Below are 26103 nucleotides of genomic sequence, written 5' to 3'. Positions count from 1 at the left end.
AACTTGCTTAACAAACATAACGAAGAGGACAAATCGCCAAACGTGAACTATGCGTCATTGAAGAGTTCCGTTCTGATCATCATCAGCAGTTCCACTTCATCAGATGTCACTTTTTTAAATGTAAGTGCTTGATTTGTTGATGAAAATACTAAAATCACTATATGTATGCCTTTAACATTTGAGGAGTTCTCTCGATTCCTCATGGATCCCATCATCAGAACTGCTTTTTGACGAAAACGGGACCAATCTGTATATATATACTTACAATCACAAAAAGAATTTTCAAAATCGGTCCCGAAATGACGGAGTTATGGAGTAACAAACATGAAAAAAAAAAAAAAAAAAAAAAAAAACACAACCGAATTGAGAACCTCCTCCTTCGAAATCTTGAAGTCGGTTAAAAATGGTCTTCGTCGGTTTACGACATGTAGGTACTTCAAAAACCGGCCAAGTGCGAGTCGGATTCGAGCACTGAGGAATCCGTACTTTTTAGTATTTGTTGTTATAGCGGCAACATAAATCCTCCATCTGCGAAAATTTCAACTATCTAGCTATCACGGTTCATGAGATACAGATGACAGACAGACGGACCGCGGAGTCTTAGTAATAGGGTCACGTTTTTACCCTTTGGGTACGGAACCCTAAAAAGAAATGATAATAATTATATTTATATTTTTCTTCGTATGCTGTTTAATTTTTATATAGTCTTATTTAATATTTTAATCAATTATATTGCACTTATGTACCTATATTGAAAAAGTTAAATGACAATATCATTTTATAACCGTACGAAATTAATTAACAATCATAATAAAGAAAACATCATAATAAAATAAATCATAAAATCAAATCATAATAAGGGATAAGTTCGCCTTTGTACTGACTATTTCTGTGCCATATTTGTTCTGTGTTTTGTACAATAAAGAGTTTATACATACATACATACATACATAAAGTAAACTCGTAAACAGGTAACAACCCCGTTTATCCTGATACGACAATTACAACCCATTAACAAAACCAACACAATAAAATATTCACATTAATAAAAGTATAATGGTTATAGCTATTAAACAAATATTATAAATTACGAAGACTATCGCATGACAATACTGAACCCGAAGGCGCGACGCCATTGTACGATTATTTATTAACTCTCGTGTATTCAAGAAGTAGTAAAATTGAAAATTATGATAGCCCTTTTCATATCAAACAAGCCTGTCAACCATTTCCTTCCCACTCAAAAATCAACCTTAAACTTAAACGCATAAGATTCGATTTTGAATGTGTTAGAAAAGTGTTTTAGGATTTTATAACGATGGGATGGATGCGTATCGATATGTATAGCGCGATGCGGGTAACCGAATATGAGGCACTTAGGATTCGAACAATACGGCCCCGCGGCGAGGCGCCATGATAGTGCGGGCCGCAAGATTTATCGATATGTTAGTTTTTGGAGTTTATCCGAGTTTACTCCTTAAGAATCGATTTTCATATACATAAGTATAAGCCCGGGTTATGAAAATGTATGGGGAGTAAAATCAAACGTTACGAACGTTACGTTATGTTTCGCTCGCAAGTTATTTTGCGCATCCCCTAGCAACGGCTGCATGGAAACACTTTATTTTATTCTATGTCAATAATTAAATGATTTAAATTTTTAAATAAATAAATACATAAATAAACAAGAACTGTCAATTTGGGGAGCTTTGATCTTAAATTTTATAATCGTTTGTCGGAGCTCCAACACACAATTTTTTTTATGCGGTTTTGATATAGGTACTTAATTTAAAGTTAAACTTAGGTTTCTTTCTATTTTCTCAAATCTTTTATGAGAATTAAAAAAAACTTTTATGAGAAAAACATTAAATGAAACAGCTTTTATCGCCTGAATCTTACAGTGCGTTTATCGACAGTGCCCCTCCCTAGACCGGCGTGTGGGGCATCTCCGCTGTCCCGGACAAAGGCGTCCTGGACGGCGGGACAATGACGTCCCGTGGCGGGCCGCGGGGCGCCTGTCCGGCCCCGGACGGTTCAATCTGGCCTAACTGATGCTTCCTTGTACTTATTATACCCTGGTAATTGATATTACGTATGCGTTACTGTTTGTGTGTAATTTGTGTCGATATCTTTTGCAACTTGTTAGAGACCCCGAGCCTTTTGTAGATGTAGTGACTTAAGTCCTTTTCAGACTACTCTCATTTTTTACCTAAAAATTCAAAATGCATTTTCTTCATATTCAAAACTGCACAGCACCGGATCAGCGGCGAGCAATCGTGTTGAAGGCCAAGAAACACTTTAGGTCGCTGCGCCAGAGGAGTAAGTATTTAAGTAAGTAAAATCATGGGTGTGGTGTACCGACCCATCAAGAACGCTTATTTTACTCACTTGCGGAGTCTTAATTCGGAGACGAGTCCTTTGGAATTGCGCTAAATACTCAATACTAACGAATTAGCGACACCTACCGAAATTCACACGAACTAGCTCCTCCAAAGCTCAACAACTTCCGAAAACCACAACGAAGTGCACCGACGCGCTACCCACAAAGTGAAACACCTTATTTCTACTAGATGGCGCTGGGCGATACGGTCTGGCTTCGGTAGTTCAAATTTTACTTCAAGTTATTATAACTTGAAGTTATTACGTAAATGATTAAAAATAGAATAATGATATGATATCCACTTACCTCAGGGTCAATCTTCTTATACTCCGGATCGTCCTCGTCGACCTCGAAGTATAGCTCCGTTGACGTCAAAGAAACGGTGCCCGGAGCGACCAATCCTGGAGCTACTAGTCTCGCCTTCGTACTTATGTTTACTGGGCCTGCGAAAAATGATCTCTGTTATGTTCATGTGGTCCTGGTTGTTTGTCACACAATTTGTTTATGTTGCGAAACTGTGATTAAGTTTAAGAAGTTATATGGGACTTCTACCCTTTTTCACTAGGGTGTGTGGACTGTAAAGTTACAGGGTGGTCTTACTATCTCCACTTTTTCAAATACCTCATAAATACCTATAATTAAAATGACATCAGGTTACATTTAACTTGGCAGGTGACGCAGCTTTGACAGGTGTGTATAAAAATTTTCAAATCATTGACAAATCATTCACTCCATCAATAATGGCTGACAATGAGTCGACGTAATAGTAGTAAGTAGCTAAAGCCTGACCAGAAATATATGATCATTGTCAAGAGGGCGCTGTTATTCTCAATCTATATAGGGTGACAGTTCAGTATAGTATGAAAAAAATAGTTTTTTTTTATACTACGTCGGTGGCAAACAAGCATACGGCCCGCCTGATGTTAAGCAGTCTCCGTAGCCTATGTACGCCTGCAACTCCAGTGAAATTCCGCAACATGGCGCGTGATCATATATTCCTGGTCAGGCTTTACTTATTACTATTACGTCGACTCGTCGTCGTTGACAGCTGTCAATACTGAAAGCTACTCTAGCGCCACTCTGAAGAGATTTGGAACTATTATTTATAGCTGACAGCTGACACTTTTGCAACTGTTATCTCATAAAGAGTTTTCTTCTTACCTCTACCTACTCTCTATTCATAGTTCCAGTTCGCTTTGCAATAAAATTTGAAAGATATTCCTTCACGGATAATATAATAATAGATAATAGAATCTGTAATAGCTTCTTAGATACTATGGTATCCTGGTATGGTGTCACACAATGTTTATTTATATTGCGAAATTAATAAATAGGTGGTTTTAATTGCAAGCATCCTTTGACAGGTTAGGTAGTCAAAATGTGTTTCAATGAAAATTGCTTTTAGCTTATTATCACCGGCCAACAGTGCTCTAATGGTTATTAATTACGTTCTTATTGTAAGTGACAGTCCTTTCTTTCATTTACATTTTTTCAAAATGTGCTTTCAATAAAGATTGGCAATTTCTTTTCGCTACCTTGTCACAATTACGTGATAGTGATATTTCATTAAAGCTGAACACAATTTGTTAATTTCGCAAAGTAATTGCGTGACAATCCACCAGGGCACCATGAAAACCATGGAGCTCTTAACGGATCTGATGGAAAAAAGTAGCGAAACGAATTTGCCAATCTTTATTGAAAAGCACTTTTTTGAAAAAATGTCAATGAAACGACTGCAACTTACAATAAAAACAATCAAACATAATATATGACACCAACCGGGATGTCATTCTAACCAAGCAGCACTGTTGGCCACGGAGCAGTGTTTGTTTTTTTTTTTTCAAATGAGGGCTATCGTTTTTTTGGCTCACCAGTTGGCGCCTCTGTTGATGGTGGTCCAAAAGACTAAAGAACAGCTGTCAGTCATTGAAGTGACAAGTGACATTTGACATTTCGAACTATGGAAAAGACTACCATCTACACTAGCGCCCCTAGCGGCGAATTCATACGCGTTAGCCCTCATTGAAACATAAGCAAACAATGCTAAAAACATAAAGGCCCTCCTACATTTAAAGCCTGACCAGCAAAATATGATCATTGTCCAGAGGGCGCTATTGTTGTGCATGTATAGGGCGACAGTTCAGTATAGTATGAAAAAATAGTTCCAGTGAAATTCCGCAACATGGCGCGTGATCATATATTCCTGGTCAGGCTTTATTTAAATAGTTTACTTTAGTTTACTTACTTGGGATATTGACAGTGACAAGTAAGTACTAATAGCAATAGCAACTATAGTTGGTCAAGCAAATCTTGTCAAGTCTTGTCTTGTCAGAAACAAAAAAACTACACTCATCCCCTTCTTCTGGGCGCCAGCACCAGTGCAAGACAAGGACAGCATGACTCTCTCCGTCTACGCCCGAAATGAGACAGTCCCTTGACAAACTATATCTGAACCGACCATTGGTGGACCGTATTTCTTTGCATTAAGGTTTACCAGTTGTCAGTTAACAGGGTCGTTGTAGTTTCAAAGGTTCTTTATTATACATATTATATAGGTATGCCTTGCAACAATCAATGGTCCCTTTCTTGGAGATTCATCTTGGCACTTTATTTACGAACCTTTTTGAAAAGCTCTACGGTTTTTATGATTTCCTGGTCGATGACACACGTTATTTGTTTATTTAGCGAATTTATTGACAAAACAAACTAGCCCTTAATTTGTTAGCAAATTTTGCTGTGTGAAAATATTGACTTGCCCGTTTTATTACTGCCAACCTTCCCCATGTTTTCATGAGATCCTGGTTGGATGTCACATGATGTGAAGAATATAATAAGAAATTGTTTCTTTCTAGCACAGAGCACACGAGATCTACGTTCAAGAGATGGAAACCTCCCACATTCTTTCAAAGTTTTCAAGATAGTGGCTTGGCGGAACAGGCTTTAGGTTACTTTTCGCTCATGTCGTCGCAGACATGGACATTTTTGGTATCAGTGCATTCAGTGTGATGTCCTGATCACAAATATATGAGATGACAAGCGCGAAAGTGGTGGGGGTAGTTGCTGTGACGTCAAAAAGTCGGCAGTACAAAGTTTTTAACTTTTTTTTTATCATACCATGTGGGGTATCAAATGAAAGGGCTTTGTGAGTAGATCACAAATATATAACATACTGTAACATTTTCACGACTTCGTCTAACAAATTATTAGAAAACGTTCAAAAATTTCACAATCCATAGTTGACTATGCTCTAAATTGAAAATGACTGAATGGATCATTCCAAAATAAATACCAAGTGACTGTAAATATCCTCTATATAACGTTAAAAATAATTAACCAGATATAACCAAAAATAAGAAAAGTACATCAAGTTGAAAAAAAGTATAATTTTCTGTTACATTAAACTGCAACTATTATTAAAACAAACAAAAAAACAGACTATTAACATATATTTTTGAAATGGTCTTTTCACTAGCTTTCATTTGGTACCCATATTGCTATAGTAAGAAAAAAAAACAATCCCGCGCTTGTCATCTCATATATTTGTGTTCATGACATCACACTGAATGCACTGATACCAATTATGTCCATGTCTGCGACGACATGAGCGAAAATCGATCTCTAGAAGTCTTCTAGACCAAAAACCGCCGCACTAAGGATCGGTTGCACCAACTGTTTGTCATCGTTAAGAGTCCGCAAATTTTTATTGTATGGAAAGTTTCATAGTAAACCGCCGCGGCGCGCCGGGTGACGTTGATCAGTCTGTCAAGTGCGGATGGTGCAACTGGCACTAAGACTTGTTTACGATCCTTTTGACATGTATTTTCGTTGTACCGTTGTCCACATTACAAAGCGGCGATTTGTAAACATTATTCCAAAGCTATAAGGTTCATCGATGTTCAGGTAAGTGTTGCTGTTAGCACCCAATGCTTTGCAAAAAAGGTTCTAATTTCTAAAGGTACAGCTATTTATGAGCTGAGCCCATTGAGCTCCATGTATCTTATGATAGCCTGGTAAATGTCACACAGTTTGTATTTATCTTGCGAAATAATTATGTTTGTATTTGGCAAACAATGCTGAATAGATTAAAATCCCTCCCCTTAGAGCTCGTTCACACTAGTCGCCTGTCGGGACGATTTTTAAGCGGGTGTCGGTGCCTCTGTTCACACTAGTCGGCTGTCGGCCACGACCGCAGCTGGTGCCATTTGAGTTTCTCATTTGACGCGCGGGAGGCACAGGGGGTGCGGCGCGGGCGGGGTCGGTCCGACATCCCACATCATGTGAACAGCGCAGCATTTTTTTCCGGACGGACGGCTGACAAAACACGATATTTTATGTCGGATCCGACACAAAATCGTTGTCGTTCGTGTGTGAATAGCGTCATATAAAATGTTCTGCCGCTACGACACCCGATTAAAAATCGTTCCGTCATCCGACATAGTGGGAACGAGCTCTTATTATCTTATATTGTTTGGCCATACACAAGACAAGTCTGAAAAGGACAACAAAAAATAAGATAAAAAGCCCAATTTTACCGGTAAGATCGGCATCGATTTCCCTATCATCCACCAGGAGTTCAGCATCGTCAAGGAGTTCAGCAGCCGCCGGCGTTGGCAGCTGTGCACCGCGCCCCGCGCCGCCCGCTGCGATGCGAGCGTGGAACTCCTCCGTTGCCTGGAAACACATTTTTTTATAAAGAAAGGGAAGTTTTAAGTTTTAACCATCGAAGGACCTTATATCGTTGCATTAAGGTTTAAGAATTGTCAATTATCAGTGTGGACGGATGATACGAGATTGCACATATATATATATATTGTATATTATAGTTTGTATAAATAAGGCAGTTTAGGTAAACAGGCAGTTTTTTTGGTTTTAGAGACTGAAACTAGCCGGAAACACTCTTACCTTCAGTGAACTTTATGTGTTCGCATTAAGGTCTATTTTACCTACTTATGAATTCCAAGTTCGCATGATGGTATCCTTATATCTATCTAGAGTGTCCTAATTTTAGTAACTGACAAGAGGGACACACCGCAATACGTGAAAAAACTTGCATTCAACTCGTAAAATGTGGTTTCCTATTTGTGACGTCACAACCCTTTCGAAATCACAAAAAACGCGGACAGCATGTGCATTTTGCGCAAAGTTCGTGGGAAAAGGGTTAATTCTGATCTAGATTGGTACTAGGAACGCATAACCTGTCCTTAGTAAAGGGTTCCAGCGCGGGCTAGCCTGTTATTGAACTCAAGGGTGGCAGCGGCCTTATTTTTTTGTCCTATTTTGAGGATCAGGTAGTACCATCTTTCTTCTTGCCCCGGGTTATACTTATAAGTCTATCGGATTAAACGTTGATTCCCATAAGTACCAAGACATTATAACCTACTAGTAGCATACCATCTTACTGCATTGGCCCGGGCAGAAGATCGAAGCGTGGTGGCGGAAATCACAAAAAAAGAACGGGAATGTGCATTGTAAAATTGTGCACAATGTGCATATGCTAAAAAACTTACGCGTGGGAAAACTAAACTAAACTTAATTCCTTTTAATAAATATGGCTCCACATCACCACAATTGCACTGTTGCTAATTGTTTTGTCCTGTCCTGACTGACCAAATCGTATTCCTTCGAAAAGGGTTAAGTATATTCCATTTTGTTACCAAGGCACCATAACCTTCCTGTAGTAGGTACCTATAGCATCATTGCATGTCATGAGCGCGCTAAATACAGGTATAGTTAGATCAAGAAAAGTCTGTAGAGATTTTGACAGCACACGCAGTGCCAGTGTTGTTTATACGTCATAATTTCATAGAAGTTTGACGTTTAAAATAACACCTGCACTCCGTGTGCTGTCAAAATCTTTGCAGACTTTCCTTGGTTTGACTATCTGCGTGTCTTTATCCTCACAGATCAGGTACCTACCCAACTCTTTCGTTACCTCCAATAAGATTCCGATGAATTGGCCAATTTACTAGGTAGGTATTCAATTCTGCTTTTGTGCCATTTTTTATTAGAATGACAGATCCAGGTAGGTCGGTTCAACTCGTAGTTGAACGCACGCCATTGTCGTCTCGTGAATCTATTCGTATCAGAAAGACTTATTTTAAGCTCTCTTGTCTTCACAGGAAGATACCAATTATTCTTAATCCTCCGAAAAGTTTTTTAAAATCCTATCATATTTAATATGGCGTCGATTGGCAGCGGCGGCGGGCAACGTCGATAAGGTAGAAACTAGGAACGTCTTTTAAGTTTTAACCGACTTGAATAGATCGAGGAGGTTCTGTATTCGGTTGTGGCTAATTTTTATGAGTCTACTCGCAGTAAAGATTTTGCTTTCACAAACCATGTAACCAGCTTTTATGAGCTATAACAGTACTAGGAGATTATAACCCACCTGCAGTATAGCGTCGCTCGGCGGCGGCGCGGCGGGCGACCTCGATAATGCGGCGGCGGCGTGCCGCTGCCCGCGCGGGTCGGGAACCAATCGTCTTCTGCGCCGAGCGTCATCTTCCCACGAGTCTAATTTCCAGAATTGAGTTGTACTTCTGAAAAAGGAGAAGGCAAATAAAGCACTAAAGACGATAAACTCGATACCCAGTCTGATACCACACGAGTTATTAATGATATGTTAATACTGAGTACCCCCAGACCTTCATCTACCCTTTTGGTTTGCATCTATCGCAGTGGTAGGGTTTTGTTACTGACCACCCCCAGCCCATCCAACGTTTTGATCGGCATCGATCGCAGCGATATGTTTTTTTAAATATTCAAGTTTGATATTTACATACCCGGCCGCGGCACTCCGGGCGCCGGGAGCATGGCCCAGTTTCTCAAGCGTGCTATTGCGATTAAACATTTGCATGTTATACTTGTGATACACTTACCCCAGGATAAACATTTTTCGTGCTTAAAGGCTTGATACATAGAAGCAGCAGTGCCGGCGCCGGGAGCATGGCGAAGCTTATCAAGTACACGTTTGTTACACATCAGCATATGTTGCAGGGGTATGGTTTTTTTTTACCGTCTACACCCTGGTCTACATCTATTGCAGTAGTATGGTTATGGGCTAGAGATACATACCCAGCCGCGGCACTGCCGGCGCCGGGCGCATGCCGCAGTTTGTCGAGCAGCCGCGCGGCGGCGGCGTGGTCGCGGCGGCGCGCGGCGGCGATGAGACGTTCGCAGGTTCGCTCCTCGTCGGCGCGCTCGCTGCTCGTGCGAGCGCATAGGGACTGGAAATGGTAAACGAAATTTTATTGCCAATTCACAATAACAATAAATCGAGAACATATTATCGACTAAAGAACAATAACGAAACTAAAAACGGATTTGATGCATTTTTGATCTCTCATGCGTTTTATGGATATGATTCCTCATACCTATAGCGTGTGACAGTAATCTTCATTTATCAACTTAACTATATAAAAGGTAAAAGATGACTTACTTCAAAATCAGCATGCTTCAAGACATCATCAGCCCTCATCCTGTTCAGTATAAACTCCGCCTCATTCGCGACCCTCACGATGTGATCCCTCATAGCGTGTGACAGTAATCTTCCCTCATTAATTAATTCTATGAAGGCTAAACCAGCGTGCTTTTGTAGGGAGTTCTGCCATTCTTGAGAGCATAGGAGCATGACCAGTTCGACGACTGATGTGCTGGATTTGAAAGTTTGGAGACCTGAAATTGGGAGGATGAAATTTCAGATTAATTTCTTCAGAAAACCAAAAGTAGCGGAAATATTACTCGGCTACTCTATTAACAGATGGTTGGCCTCACTGTAAACACAAAGCAAAGCAAAATACACACATTATTTAAAAATGTTAGAACCGCTTTCTTACAAATTAAGCCACCATAATAAAAAAGCACACCGCTACAGTTACCAGGATCGCAGAAGTACCAAAGAGCTTACAACTTTACTAACCAGTCTTCCAACCACTTCGATAAAAAAAGTCCAGTTAGATCCGAGTAGGAGTCAGAAAGAGCCTACTGCGGTCTCACTGATCACAATAGTAGAATGACTTCCAACCAGCGTCTTTGATAGGAAAGGCGCGAAGTCCAACATGATTTCGCGTAGTAGGGCACAGAAGCAGACCAAGACAGCAGAAGCACTAAAGAGCTACCATGCTTATAACTTATACCTTTACCCTCCATAAGCAGCTCTTGACCATGACTTCCAACCAGCGTCTTCGACAAGAAAGGTGCGAAGTCCAACATAATTTCGCGTAGTAGAGGGCACACGGGTCCTAACGCGGTTTCTAGCTTGTGTGTTAGAGATGCTTCTCGAGATACGCCATCCACAGGCATCGTAGCGTTCATGGCGTTTAGGCCGGCTAATGTCTCGTTGTCCTGGAAATATAGGGAATATTTAAAAACGCTTTGCCCGTAGTATTCTGAAGCAATTTCAGGGACTTTACTTGAATGAATAGGATATTTATTAAATCAGCGAGATCAGATCTCTAGCCCGATAATCTAACGAGACTAGGTTTATTACTTTTATTAGGTTTAATTTAGAAATTGGAAAGATATCTGCGTAAAAATATCAGTATTTGAAAAAAGAAACTTTTATGCTGTTGGTTGTTTCAAAATAAAGAACGTACCGGATGTAGATGCCTTTGCGCAACCTGCATACTCCTGTTCTGATGCCGCTGCAAATGATGATGCTCGTTGTTGCGCGCGTGAAGGGATTTCTCAATGTCTGTAATAATAGATACCGTCAACTGGGGTGAATAGGGACGGCTACGGTGAATAGGGACAAAACCTAAATTGTGATTTACCTGACAATTTCTTAAAAAAACACGCACAGAAATTGTATCATACAAAATCTACTATTATTTTTAATCAAATAATACAATTTGTGTGTTTTCTCAGAAATTATCAGGTAAATCACATTTTAAGTTTTGTCCCTATTCACCCCAGCCGTATTCAAGATATTTGGCAACCAGCATTCCGTGCACTAATCATATTGGCGGTGTAATAAAATGTACCACAAAATACCAGGCATGCAAAGCTCTTGGGAGTAATATTAACTCAATCTAAATGGGCAATTTTAGAATGGCGAAGAAAGAAGGTTAAGCGAAATTTCTTTCTTCGCTTAATTTCTTTCTTGGAGACACTACCGCAAGGTACCAAGTATACAGAAATAGTTGAGTCTCTCAGATATCTCATCGCCCGATTGGTTGATTTTAGGCACATAATAGAATTATTTGGCAATTATAACCGCGTCCTGTTAGGAGAATAATAGAATGTGTCACAAAGAACCAGGTATACACAAATAAGTAAGTCTTTCAGGCTTACTCAGAAAATGGAACGAAAGCCTGATTATAACTGTGAGCTTTTTGGAACTACCTATTCCTCAGACAGTGACAGAGAGTAATAAAGGCATCACAAATTTACAAAGAACCAATAGGACACAACAGAAATATTTGACCATTATCGTGTGCTGTTTGAAACTATTTAGACAATGACAGAGAGTAATAAAAGGTACCACAAACTACCAGGTATGCAGAACCATGTGGAAGCACAATACCTTCATGTATATTGCCCTCGTGGTCTCTCGTCCTGCCAGTTATAGTGGCGGGACCTCTCTCCCCATCTTCGTTGAGGTTCACGTCTGTCCACGATTCATCGTTGCTGACCTGAGAAATAAAGGAATATTACGTTATATACGCACACACCGTAGAAAAAGGCGACAAATTCAAATTTTATATGGGAAGAAATTTTCCACGCCCACATTTTTTAAATTTGCCGACTTTTTCTACTGACAAAGTTGTGCCAGATTTTAATAAATGTTTTACAACCACAAAATAGACATAAACGTAAGCAATGTAGGTGTGACAAATTATCGCGTGACGGTAGACTAGAAAAACATAAATTGGTAAGAAGTCCACTTTAAACGAAAGAGAAGCAGCATCCTATAAATTCAAAAACCACGGGATCATAAGAATAAACACGAGTAAAAGACTAAAAAAGAAAGGAAAACGGGAACCTATTTATAGGAGAATATTTATGACATTATTGACCTTGAAATAAGAGTAAACGACCAGGATGGAGGAATGGTACAAGAGGATTCTACCATTTAAAGCGCAATGGTTGAGACTTGATAAAAAAGTGGAATTGCTGTGCGAAATTTAACTATTAGATAGTTATCTGATGGTGGACTAGGACGATAGAAATAAGTAAGAAATGAAAAAACCATTAATTCTTAAAAAACAGACCCCGCCCCCTCATTCTACCATAAAAAATGGTTCACTCGAGAACAGACGAAAACAAAGGATGAATAAGTTTGCTAAGCATACAATAGATCGGCGTCAAAGAGAGAAGGAATATTAAAGAAAAAGCTGTTCCTTTCTTAAACATTCAATATGTCCATGATAAAATTATAAACTGAAACTTTGGAGAAAAGGATAAAAGAATACGGTCATTACATCATTATTAAAAGACCATGAACTAGAAGCAAATGTCAAGGACTCAAGAACAATTGAAGAGGATACCATATTTAATTTTAAAAAACCGTACATCGAAAGACGGTTGACTACGATTTTCACACGTACTAGGATATCTATAGGAGTACTAGGATGATATAGAGTAGGAAGAAAAATACGAACGTATGATACAACAACGTATACAAAACCAAATCTGGAACAATTTGACCCGCCCATCCTGGTATAAAAACATAATGGTATAAAAAAGGATCACTGATATGTAAGTACTTACTTACCCTACAACTGTGGTTTCAAACCTTGGGGGTGGGTACATTTCAATAGAAATTACAATGCTTTCAAATTGAAAGCTTTGTAGGAGGGATAAGAGAAAAAAAATGGTCGTCTTTATGGCCTTGAAACTGGAGCATATGACCAGGGTCCAAGAATTGTAGAAGAGGATGCAGTATAATGGAGTATGAGTAAGGCGGACCAAAAAACATTGCGCAACAACTAGATTTTGTCCGTGGTAGAATATTCCGACCAGTAAGTAGGACCGATTGGAAAAAAACTCACCGGATGTTTGTTATCGTCCAAAGCGATCTCGCTGGAAGACTCAGGGTCATTGTTGGTGGTCTCCGTCGAGTTGAGGTGGAAAGATCCAGCATCCTCGATAGAGTCCACGCTCTGTCGACAGGGACATAATCATATAAAGGTTATATAATCTAAAACTTGTTCAAACAACTCGTTTATTTGACTTTTTTGTGTGTTGAGATAATCAAAAAATAAATGTTTCGAGTACGATTTAATAAAGTTCGAATCAAATTATTTGTTTTGTAATTTCAAACATCGAAATATGGAACTGAATATATACAAGTAATCACCAATCATCACCTAATGACCTTTATGAATATGCCAATTGGCTTAGGTTATAGGTTATTTTAGGGTATCCTGTCGCAACCTCGAAAAATGTTTGTCCAACTTTTAATTAGCCTTTTCATTAGACCCAATGCTTTTTTTCAAAATGTATATATTGTTCAACATTTTTAAATAAGGCATCCTGTAGAAGCCATTAGCAAACTTTAGATTTTGAAAACTCCCCCTAGGATCCTTCTGAAAATTCCACGGTTTTTGAAAAAAATGTGTTCTTCAAATGAAACATCGGACTAGTACTTCGGGGTTGTAATGGTTAGCCCGTATTTCGAATTAATACTTACTCAGGTCACTTCATAATATAATTTTCTGGTATAAGTACATTATATTATAATATTAATGTTAGCACACATTCTAATTGAGGTAAGGTTCCACTCTTGAAACATGAGAAGTGCGATAGATTCTAGACTAGATAGATTTCTAGAGGTGAAAAATCAAGACCATGCAGACAGATAGGTGAAAAAGCAAGCAAAGCACACATGCAAACAAGTCATTTAAATTTTAATGTATTTCAGGTAGGAAATATTTACTTACATTTATCCACATCATATTAAAAATGTCTAAATTTCTCAGTAGCTAAATATTGATCTATTGTTCTTGAGCATTGACAATATGAGGTTTATGTATTTGACATTCAAATGGGTAAATTATCTACTTGACGCTATATAAAACATTAAAAACTCTCATGTAACTAGCGTGTGTATAGTTTAAATACATATGTAGTGCTGGTGCGGTGTGCGGTATGTACAGGTATTTGTATATTTGTCTCAATATATCACTAAGGTAAGTAAGTATATCTTAAACATATAAGAATACTATAAATATAATTGTGAGCTTTAGCGATAACCTTACACCGTGTTCTGTGTTGAAACGAAGTGATGTGACAATTTTACACAAAATGTGACAAGCTTGTGTATTGTTAATTGTGTTTTTGTATTTACCTACTGGATATTGCAAGCCTGGCTTATTTGTATCGAAGAGTTATTGATTGAATATAATAATAATGCATCTCTTTATTTAGGTATGTTTAAAAATGATTATAAAACCACCGGGCTTGCATGACTAACCAGGGGGTTTGCACTAAAGTTCCATAATAATGTGTACAAACCAAATTGACCACTGACACCGTTATCCCGGATAAAGTTTTGGACCTTGCAGTTGGAGGCTTACAACAGGACAATAACAGTCATTTAGTATAAGGAATTATCAACCTAAACACCAAGAAGTTAGAGACCATTTCAGATTGAGAGTAAAAAAAGTCAGTAGCTAAAGTAGGATCTTAAGTACAATAGTAGGTAGCTATGTTAAATGTTATAAAGGCAATAAGGTATAAATAGCCTGCCGAGAATGACATAAACGGGCGAGAGCAAACGATGTCGTTTAGTTATACGAGACAGGCGATCTATATTCCAGTGTTTTATATAACTCTCGAATGGCAAAGTTAAGAAATATTTAAATATTAAACATTTCAAAGTTTGTTCTTGATATTTAAAGTAGGTACTTGATCCTACTCTAGTAAGCTAAAGAACTGTAACCATAGAAGTCCAGGGGACCGTTAAAGGAGACGCAAATTCTAATAGGGAACAACCATCGCCGATTCTTCTAAGTCCAACTAACCTTAATCTTAGGTTGTTTCACCCGTAGGCTGGACTTAAATAGGGGTTCTTCTTTCTCAGAACTTGGGGACTGCGAAGCCCCAGGCGTCGCAGGGGCCTGCAAACTCGAAGCCGAAGTCTCTGAGGTCGGCTTCTCTCCATGTGGTTTGACTTCATCCGTGCTTGTCTCAATTTTCGCAACTCCATCTGACTCTTCCGTCTCCTTTTTATTTTATTGCAACAGCAAAACAAAACGAATGTAAGAAGCGTCATGAGCGACATCAAACACGATTCCAGCAAACAAATTGCCAAAAACAACACGGATGGGTACAAAAATTGTCGTATGGATTCTTAGTAGGACGCTGCATGCATCGAACTACTTAGTAATCCTACGACTAGGCTATCATGACTAACATGCTACATTACTTTAAAACTATCCTTGACATACCTATAGAATCCAGGAGTACATGCTAAGGGTACACTTACTAGGTAGTTTCAATTCAATGTACTAACTAGAAAATTGACGAATTTTGAAGCATCTATAAACCTACAAGAGAAAATGTGCGATGATATGATAAAATTTGGAAATCTACCTTTTAATATCATCTTTAATTTGAAACCCAAGTTACGAATAATCAAATGAAAAGTGACCTTACCTTCATAGACGGAGAGTCCAACTCGTTCATCGTAGAGTTGTTCTCGTCGACAACTATCATTGCGTATTCGACGTCATCACCGTTGTGTTCTGCGGAAGAAATGACTATCAGTACCAGGGCAGCATGAGTGGCGAGGCACAACACTGATAAAGCTTGCTTTAAGAAAGCGGATAGGTCGGAGATACCTACTCGGAGCTATGCCTTACTGGGTACTATCTTACTTGAATATCAGGGATATTAAGCCGGTGATACAAACACAAATATTACGTCATAAAATATTTTTGATTCCTCTGAAAATTTTGTTAGAAATTTAATTTTATAACGATTTGTGTTTCTACCTGTCTAAAAACTATTCCGATTTTTTTGGGAATTCTGTGCACTCCAACGTAAGTGTTACTGTGTGTAAGTGTAGTGTTGTGTTTTGACATTGTGTACAGAATTCCATTCTACATAAAGTTGATATTATTTAAATAATGGAACTATTAAACGCATGCATTAGGGACTAAATTCATGATTTCTACTTCTACACTACATGATGAGGCAAATCAAGAAAAAGAAACTAAAGTCAAAGCAGTGCCATAGCGGTGCTTAACCTAAAGACACTGTTTTATATTGTAATGTATTTTCTGATTTTTCAGTACAATTGTGAACAGTGAAAATAAAGTACAAGGTACCTAAGTAAATACAGTAAACAAAATAAAACAATGTTCCCGAACATCGACCACAATTTTTTTTTGGGTATAGGTACGTTACAATTTTTCGTCACAGTGATAAACAGTATACAACGAAAAAATTGGGTAACTATGGGAATTGTATAAGATTAAGATTTTTTCATTGTCACAACCTTTACAACTCTTGGCTTTTTTATTAATTTACCTACTCTTGACTATATCTTAAATCCTAATGTAAAGTATTCCAAAGTGCGAGATGTATAAAAAATGCCATATCGTCTGTGTCGCTCAGCCAACGGTTTTGGATCCCGATAAAATAAATATTGAGCAGAACATGTCAAGCAATCTTCGACTGGAAAAAGTGCTCGACGAGTTTTTGAGTATATTACCGAAAATCTGTTTTACATTTCTCAGATATCGTAGATGTTTTGACATTCTGGAATTTTACAACTATCAAATATTTTCGGATTCGACGTGAACGGGAAACGAGCATTTGCGTTGCGTCTGCAGTGCCGCGCCTATAGCGCGTTACCTGCGTGCGGGCGGTAGCTACCGATGCGTGCGTGCGCGTGACAGTCGAGCTTGCAGTGCGCGTGCGCGTGCGCGGGGCGGTGGGCGGGGTGCGCACCGGGCAGGAACTGCGGGTACACGTGGTGCGACCACTGCGGGAACAGCGGGCGGGAGCCTGCCGAGCGCCCACGGAAACCCACGAACGCGCACGCGATGGTACCAGGAGGTTAGGAGTGCGGAGGATGTTTTGATAGTGCGTCAGTGTAAGGATTTTGACAGTTACAAGTTGTTTTTAGGATGTGCGAGGGGAGGGGAGATACGTAAGGGGAAGGATATCGCCAAGGCGAAAAGGATTTTGAAGAGAATACGCAAGTAATTTTTGGGATGTTAAAGTTACATGAACGTTGATTGTAGTGCGTCAAGTGTTTGAGTTTGAAAAGGATGCGTGTGCGCATTTTTTTTAATGAGGGTGATTTTAGGTTAACTCGCACGTGAGTGTACCAGGAGATAAGAAGTACGGCGATTAAAAGGTTTAGTGAATTGTGTGAAGGTAAGGAAGAAGGATTTTAAGATGAGATTAAATTAGGTGATAGTCATTAAAAATTAATTTAGTGACTTCGAAACAGACCAGGGGATGAGAAAAGATGAAGAAGTTATTTGAAGAGCATATACAAAAGGGTCCCGCCCAACCCAAACAAGAAATGTTTACAAAAGATGTAAATAGAAAAAAGATGTAGTAGGCGCGAGTGAAAGAGAAATAAAAGAGGACGAAAGGTGTGATTTATGGGTATGATACACGGGCAAAGGACCAGGATGTTAGAAAAGAAAAGAAGTAAAGTGTAAAGGATAAAAAGTGTAAAAGATCGGCCGGACGCGTAAGTACATTCGATTACAATAAATAGAATTGCCACAAACAACCAAGCAGATACAGAAATCATTTGAACGAGTGTCGAGTGTCGACGAAGTGTCGTAGACAATTTTACCAGTGTCCCCAGAGTGACGCGATATCAAGCGGCGTGAAAAAAAGGAGAAACGACACACTTGAGTACACAGTCTGGACTGCCTTGCGTACCGCCGCGGTCAAATGCACCTTTGAGAAAGAGTATCATTATATCTCCACAGCAATGGCAGATTTTACCGTCCCAATAAATGGGGGACTGAAAAGTATGAGATTTTATGTACTCTTATTACCGCGGTAATGGCTTATCAGTCAAGTCAAGTCAGTCAATGTCAACGGTAATGTAAAAACGAAATACCTACATTTCTGTCCCTCATTTTATTATGTTAAAAATGCCATTGTCGTGGACGTCCGCGATAAAGTATAAAAACGATTATTAACTGAGTAATCATATATTTTAAACAAATAATATTTATGATAACAATTTTCAAAACATGTAATACCTTGATTGCTGCTTACATTATAAAATTTTTAAAAAATGTATCAAAATTACTATCATTGAATTACGTCAACTTATGCAAATAACAGAGCAGAATGATGTATAGCAATCACGAAAATGTATAATAAAGAAGATTATTCCCTATACTATCCCATTAAATTCATCAATTTTGACAGCCACTGTACATTGTACAAGGTACCCACTGACTGTAATTCCTAACAATTCGAATTTACATAATATATGTAAATACCAATATAAATTTTCTTAAACATTAGTGCGATAAAGCAAATAAAACTTAAACGGCGAAAGAAATGGCGTAAATACTAAATAAATTTAATACTATGGATGAAGGATATCAGAAGTATGAATAAATATGTGACATTAGATGTAGTATGTAATTCTACTACATAACAGGATGATGCTTACATACATAGTGCACATTACTTATCTAACTGTAACGTTTAAAATAAATACAAATATGTACATGTACAGGTTCAGTTGTAGTTGGAATACGGTACTAAAAGAACAAGAAGGGCAGGTTTCAATACGAACCTGGTCAAATAAAATACATCTAGTTTGTTAAATCATGCGCAAAGGTATTGTATATTCCTAACACCCAATGATGTGTCGATACACTTATTCGCTATACGCAGTCGCTTATCTAAGTTTCGTAAAATTATTTACTTTGGAGCAACCTGTATGTGTTAAGGGGATCCCATGCCCTAATGACCTTCGATTTGAATCCCTTAGTTTTCTAATGTTTTTTGTAGCTTATCATATTAACAGCAACGGATTTTAGCAATATAGTATCCCATATTTACTTCAAAGTTCATTGTTTTCGATATATTTGGCATCAAAATTGAACAATTTTAGGCCAAAAAACTGGTTTTCTGGCCATAACTTTTGTGTTATTTAGTTTAAAATTAAAACCTTAGACAAATTTTTAGAGACGTCTAAGACGAACCCAAATATGTAGATTTTGTATAAGTAAGATCTTTCACAGCAATCGAGATACGAAAAAAGTGTTTTTTTAGAAAATGTTTAAAACAATCATAAATAAATAAGTATTCATTTTTTCATAATCCGGTAGACAAAAATGGAGATAAAAGATTGAAGAACCGATAGCCGCTTGTCTTATAATTCTATATGTAATGCAAAAGTAGGAGATACGATTCAAAACTTGTCAAAAATCGATGAAAACCTCAGGTAGCCCCTTAATAGCTCCTGAGGTAATAAATAGAATGAAACCTTCTTCAACCTTATTGATTCTCTTTTTAATTTAGGACAATAATATTCTGACTTTTGACAAATGTCATCATTGACGCACATTTTCGAACAAGTTGTCAAAAACACTTCCAATGATTAATACAGCATGTTTCTTTTTGTTGTCGATCATTGGAATTAATTTTAGTTTGAAAAATTATTTTTTTATCTTTTGTTCTAATTAAAAAATACTAACGTTAGAGCATTCCTGAGCAGTAACCCTACGTGGGATTTCAGGGTTTGTCCAATGGCTAGGGCCAGCCTGTATATATAGGTACATTCAGCGTCGGATATATCACATTGGCCAATATTGCCGCTACTCTCAAAGCGTTATGCCCCGTTCACATCTAAGTGTATGTTCAGATATTTTTGAGCACCTTAGCCCCTCTCATTATCTAAAGGGCACAACAATATGTTAGCGATGTTGTTTTCTATTTACATTCTGACATTTATCTGTAGCGATTATTTTTCCGTTTCTGTTGTGTGTGTTAACTCAAAAATACGTGATTTTACTGAGTTTTTTATGGGCTTATATGCAACTACGGATGGTATAGAAAGGATCGCAATCTCTTATGGCAGAATTGTTGTAAAAGTGACCGCGTTAAGCTTTAAATAATAGTTCCTAATCTCTCCGGTGGCGCTAGTTAGGCTCTGGGACATGAGTATAACATGAACCATATAAGGCAACAAATAACCCGACCAAATTACGTAGGTTGTTTTTGGTAGTATTTCGGTGTATGGTGGCGCCGCCTAATTACTGTTTTTTGATGGACACTTTTCATACATAGAGATTTGGCTCCTTTATATAGTCTCCATGTATGCAACGAACACGATAAAGCAAAAAACATAATCCATGCTCCAGTACGGATGTGATAGTTGACAATGAATATATCGTGTCACTAAGCCACTATGTATTGTACAGTCGCCATCAGATATATCGTAGCGGCCGAGGTGCTCACAAATATCTGTACATGCCTCTATTGTCAAGGTGCTAGAGTGCGTGTTCTGATATTTTTGAGCACCTCGGTCGCTCCGATATATCTGGTGGCGACTGTACTCGTAGCATACGAGAAACACTCTTTATTTATTATGTACTACCTCATTTCATCGCGATCATGTTTACAAAATTATTGGTAATTTCTTTAGTTTTTTTTTAATCTGTAAATAATTACATACTGTAGAACGGTTGCAATGCAATATTATGGACGTCTTCCGTTTTGCTGAATCGTTTGATCGTCGGCTGTTTTGCTAAATTAAACACAAATAACAACAAAAATCTAACACGACATCTTCACAGGCTGAAGTTTGCCATACCGTCCAAGTATGTCGCGTAAAACCCGGTTCACATTTGTCTGTCGTGTCGTGTTGTGTTGTGTCGTGACGCATATCGGTTTCATCCATTTAATATGATTGCGTGCACATTTGTCTGACGCAGCGTTCATCAGGCAAATGTGAGCGCAACCATATTAAATGTATGAAACCGATATGCGTCACGACACAACACAACACAACACGACAGACAAATGTGAACCGGGCTTAACTTGGACACCGTCACCACAAAGCGAGAGTGCTCACGCATGTTTGCTTCAGATTGCGCGCCTAACGCAATGAGGGCTAACGCGTAGGAATTCGCCGCTAGGGGCGCTAGTGTAGATGGTCTTTTCCATAGTTCGAAATGTCAAATGTCACTTGTCACTTCAATGACTGACAGCTGTTCTTTAGTCTTTTGGACCACCATCAACAGAGGCGCCAACTGGTGAGCAAAAAAACGATAGCCCTCATTCATGCAACGCTCGCAACAATCTACGGCAAACATACCTACCCACTCACAACATCTTCAACACCAAGTTTCCATCATACCGTGATCATGGCCATGGTGTGGTCTGCGCGCGCACTCCTGCGCCGCGTGCGCAGGCGGCTCAAGTATGTCGCGGTACTTGGACACCATTAGCACGGAGATGAAGTACACGATGGCGAGCGAGAGGAACTGCGCCTGTTTTGTCTCCTCCTGGAATAAAGTAAAATTCACAGATAATTTAGATTTAGAGAGAGGAAGCGGAAGACGAACTGCCGGTAGGCCTCCAACGAGATGGAGCGACGACTTGGTGATGGTCGCGGGAATTCGGTGGATGCGAGCGGCGCAGGATCGGTCGGAGTGGCGAGCCTTGGGGGAGGCCTATGTCCAGCAGTGGACGTCTATCGGCTGACATGATGATGATGAGAGATAAATGGAGATGAATGTCAAATGTCGCTGAAAGTTTCGTCATTTGGTGTATCGTGTTTTTGTGTGCTTGGTTTTTTCCTACTTATATTTTGACATGAAAATGGTATCATTATCGTCCCTATCGATGATACATCATTCATTTCAGCAGGCCAGAGGAAAATAGTAGATTGTGTTACAAGGGAGCAAAATGATACATTTACGGCGAGGGCTTACATTGAATCCTAAACGAAGCGAAGGATTCTATAATAGAATCCCGAGAGTAACGAGGGATTCTAAAGTAGAATCCTGAGCGTAGTGAGGGATTCAAGTGTGTTACGCCCAAGATGGAAATAATTTTGCTACCACGTGACACATACTGCTTTTCATATCACCTATGAGGTCATTATGATGTTACAAATATTATTTAAGCTAAAAAAATAATGTGCAAAAAATTTAAAAATAGTGTCCTAGAACAGGAAAGTGTCACTGATCCCTCCTAGCAGGGAAGAAAAGTGTTACTTTGATCCCTCCTCGCAGGGAAGAAAAACCCCCTTTACGAATTGGTGATGTGAAAATAAATAAGAAGGCACCAAAACACTAACTTCCATTAACACAAACTACGACGTATACGGACGTAATATACGGTACGTAGGACCAGGAGATAAGAAATAGTTAAATAGACGTTTAAAACGAATAGATGAAGATTTGAAAAAAAAAGGGACCAACCAAAAAACATAATAGGATTAGAGCCTTTTGTTTGTTAATCATTGAACTGTAACATATCACCAGGGTAATAGAAATGCAGAAGGGGAACATTAAGAGAACCTTTAAGGGCTTCAAAATGGCGTCTAAGAATTAGTTAAAGCTGTCAAAACTAATAGACACACTATAGTCGAGATACTTACTTACGGCAAATAAGTAAAATGTAAAAGTTCTTTATTCATTTTAGAGAATTGCTTATGCATTTTATGAGCGTTATCTGTTGGAATCATCTTAATAAGGTGCATTATGGAACCACACAAGACTAGGAGAAAATAACTAAGAAAGAGCTAAGACGCAAAGGGGCAAACATTGTCAAAAAAATGTTTCCTTCCACACAAAAAAAGGGTCGAAAACAGGTAGACGAAACAGAAAAGGGAAGCGAATGGTTATTATTTAAATTTATGTTCAAAAGGGCATCCTACCAGGATATAATGACAAAGGAGTAAAGTTAAAAATGATAAAGGTTACAAAAACATGTCATCCTCAGTGTGTACAGTCAGCTGCAGAGATAGTACTATTCTATCTGGAAACTATAATCTTGACTATGTCTTAAACTTCTCGTTCACACTTGCGTGGCCGTAGCAAGAGTAAGAGATAGTATGACCCTGATAACTGTGGATGATGGAATTTGAACCTTTACATCATTGAAATAGAGATCATATTTAAACTTACCACATCTCTATAGATGACGGCCCGCAGTCGGTTGACGTCCATATCTTGAAGTAGCCTTTCTGGGTCTTTTACAGGACTTGAAGTATCCGCCAAGCTTGCGACCACGCTCTAGAATCATTCCCAAATCATAAAGAAGAAAAAATAATAAACAAATTGAAAAATCTTAATTTCGGTTGTTCTTATTATGTTGGTGATTATGATAATAGAGTATGATAGAGTATTTGAGGTGCTGTCTTAAGCAATATTTAGCATTTGAATTTTTTCCGTGATATGATTTTCCATAATTGTTTTTTTTTTCATCCAAATTAATGAGATTAAGGCAAACATTGGACAAAACAGATGATGATATTACTGACGTCAATTCTAATGAAAAATCAAAAAAGAATATCAAATAGATACGTCATGCTATGAAGAGGTCTAGATTGTGTCTTGAAACAATGATGTTTTTAATAAGCATAGATAGATGATAGAATAGAATCTTTACCATGCATAGTGCAGCGTGTGTTGTGTCCATTGCAACAACAAGTTGATGCACCTATTCACTTATCTGCATCGAATTCTAAAGCTTGTGCAAGGTGAAAAGCATTATTATCCACTTTGACCACATTGTATCTTAAAAAACTGCTCGAAAGACACCCGACCGTTTAAAGTAGCCCAAAAAATCTATTAGTGAACCCAAATTTATGGGCTTGGCGTTACCCCCCACCGTTACCCGAAATTAGCCCGAAAGAAATCAATTAGTGAAACCAAATGTACCAGGCTGACATGAAACTGTAGGAGCTTAACGCTCTACTCTCAGCGGCCATAACTATGAGCCGCGTTCTGATTGGCTGATGGCTGTTATAACAGGTAGTAACTAGTCGAACTACCCCTGTGAGAATGAAGTCAGTATATTACCTTGGGCGAAGAGTCGCCTTGCCGCGCGGCGCGGGCGGCCGCGTACCGCTGCCGCTCCTTGCACTCGAGGCAATTGCGCACCGCACACGTGCACACCTACGCACACACATACGTCTAGACGACGAGTCTAGTATCGCTAGTCTAACGCTATACGATCAACTAGAAGTGGTAGAAGAATGCCAAAATCAACAGCTACTAGAATGTACTCGTAATTGTGAGCTCCACAGATCTTGCAATAAATCGCACGAGATTTTCAACAATTGCAACGAATCAATCGATCGATCAAAAGCCGCAAATCGCGTGCATTTATCGGCTACGGCTTTGGAGCTCATAAGACAATGAGTCTGGGAAACCAATTTGTCACTAGAAAAAGGCAGCAAATATAAAAATATTGGCGTCATTTTGCTCCTTTTTCTAGTGACAAAATTAGACTACTAGGCTATAGTCGGGTTTTTCATGAAATGTTGACTTGGGGAAATTAAGTGATACTTGTAGTTATTATTGTATTTCAGAAATTACAAAGGGTAGCAAGGATTGCGAGTTTGGCATTCAAAGAAAGTTTCAAATGAAATCTAATAAAATAAACATTTGAAGTATATAGAGTACTACAATAACTTGCTCTATAATTCTATTAATATACTATTAACTCAACTATTTACAAGAGAAATAAGTTATTTCTAAACTATTACGTCATTCTTTCTTTAAGAGAGGAAAATCTTAAATAAATACTTGTCAGCTGTGCCCTATAAAATCAAAATATATCAATAAAAATTCAAAAATTCAATGTCAAAGTACTAGGGTCGCAGAGCTAACAAAGAGTTCTCACCAGTCTAAGGCACTGGCGGAGGATACCGCCGCTGGACATGTTCTTCTCCGCCTCTAGCTCGGCGAAGTTGAGAGCGCTGGCGAAGATGAGCACATCGGCCATGCTGACTAGTCGTTGTAGGAAAGTTACTGCCACTTCTACTGGCATGCCTTGGGTAGGCTCGATTACGTCCAGTTCATTCTGTTGAAGAAATGCGTGTATACAATTCAAAATTCATACTGAAATTCATAGTTCACACTTTCTTAGAAAAACATTTATGGCTCTAAAAAATTGCAACATATGTGTCAAGTGTTCGGTTTGTCAGTGCTGCAGTGAATTAATTTGGCAGACTTGATAAAATCGTTGAAGAGTGTGTGTTATTAATGTTCTGATAAGGCGAATTAAAACTATATTATTATCACGTCTAAATTACAAACTAAAGACAACAGGGGCCAATTAAGAGCCTTGTGGAACGCCACAAAAAATAATAATGAAACATTTATGTAAAAATCGCGGAGATACAAAGTAATTCAGACAGAGCAAGAAACCCCCATTTACTTCAACCAATGTAAATTTCCACAAAAGTAAAAATGTTTTACTATATCAAATGCTGTATAGGAATCCATGACTTTGATATTATGTACCTCGTATATGTCAAACCCCTATTAATAAAAGGGAAGTAATTAAATAGCCTCATGTAGTAATAAATCCTTTGTAATTGTAATCTATAGCTTACGTTGGGTGATGTGGCGGACGCTAGCAAAGGCAGCAGGCCTCCACAGGCAATGATGAGATTATCCGCCAACTGGCTGATCAGATGCACGGTGTTGACCACGAAAATGGCGTTCTCGCTGCTGTTCACGAAGTCGATCACTGATTTGGTGGAGTGGCTGCGCCAAACCTGCAATGGGAAAACTCATGTTCAGATCATCTGGCGTTTCTAA

General features: G+C 38.6%; 1 protein-coding gene across 1 annotated transcript in view; it reads right to left on the bottom strand.

Annotated features, from left to right (window-relative positions):
* LOC134747409 (neurobeachin-like) overlaps positions 1–26103 on the bottom strand; it is a 951208-nt gene that overhangs the window by 233406 nt on the left and 691699 nt on the right. The window contains exons 22-39 of the mRNA XM_063682033.1: positions 25896–26060; positions 25181–25360; positions 24355–24450; positions 23458–23565; positions 21681–21828; positions 17183–17335; positions 15980–16068; positions 15346–15546; positions 14837–14893; positions 13372–13482; positions 11904–12012; positions 10975–11072; positions 10516–10723; positions 9819–10054; positions 9455–9606; positions 8769–8919; positions 6913–7051; positions 2687–2823 (exon numbers count right to left, since the gene is read on the bottom strand). Coding sequence (XP_063538103.1) covers positions 2687–2823; positions 6913–7051; positions 8769–8919; positions 9455–9606; positions 9819–10054; positions 10516–10723; positions 10975–11072; positions 11904–12012; positions 13372–13482; positions 14837–14893; positions 15346–15546; positions 15980–16068; positions 17183–17335; positions 21681–21828; positions 23458–23565; positions 24355–24450; positions 25181–25360; positions 25896–26060 — 2538 coding nt within the window. The remainder of the gene's footprint in view (positions 1–2686; positions 2824–6912; positions 7052–8768; positions 8920–9454; positions 9607–9818; positions 10055–10515; positions 10724–10974; positions 11073–11903; positions 12013–13371; positions 13483–14836; positions 14894–15345; positions 15547–15979; positions 16069–17182; positions 17336–21680; positions 21829–23457; positions 23566–24354; positions 24451–25180; positions 25361–25895; positions 26061–26103) is intronic.

The sequence above is a fragment of the Cydia strobilella genome, chromosome 14 (assembly GCF_947568885.1).
Source record: "Cydia strobilella chromosome 14, ilCydStro3.1, whole genome shotgun sequence".
Lineage (NCBI taxonomy): Eukaryota > Metazoa > Arthropoda > Insecta > Lepidoptera > Tortricidae > Cydia > Cydia strobilella.
The sequence above is the reverse complement of the archived record's forward strand: the minus strand, read 5'-3'. Positions and strand labels throughout refer to the sequence as shown.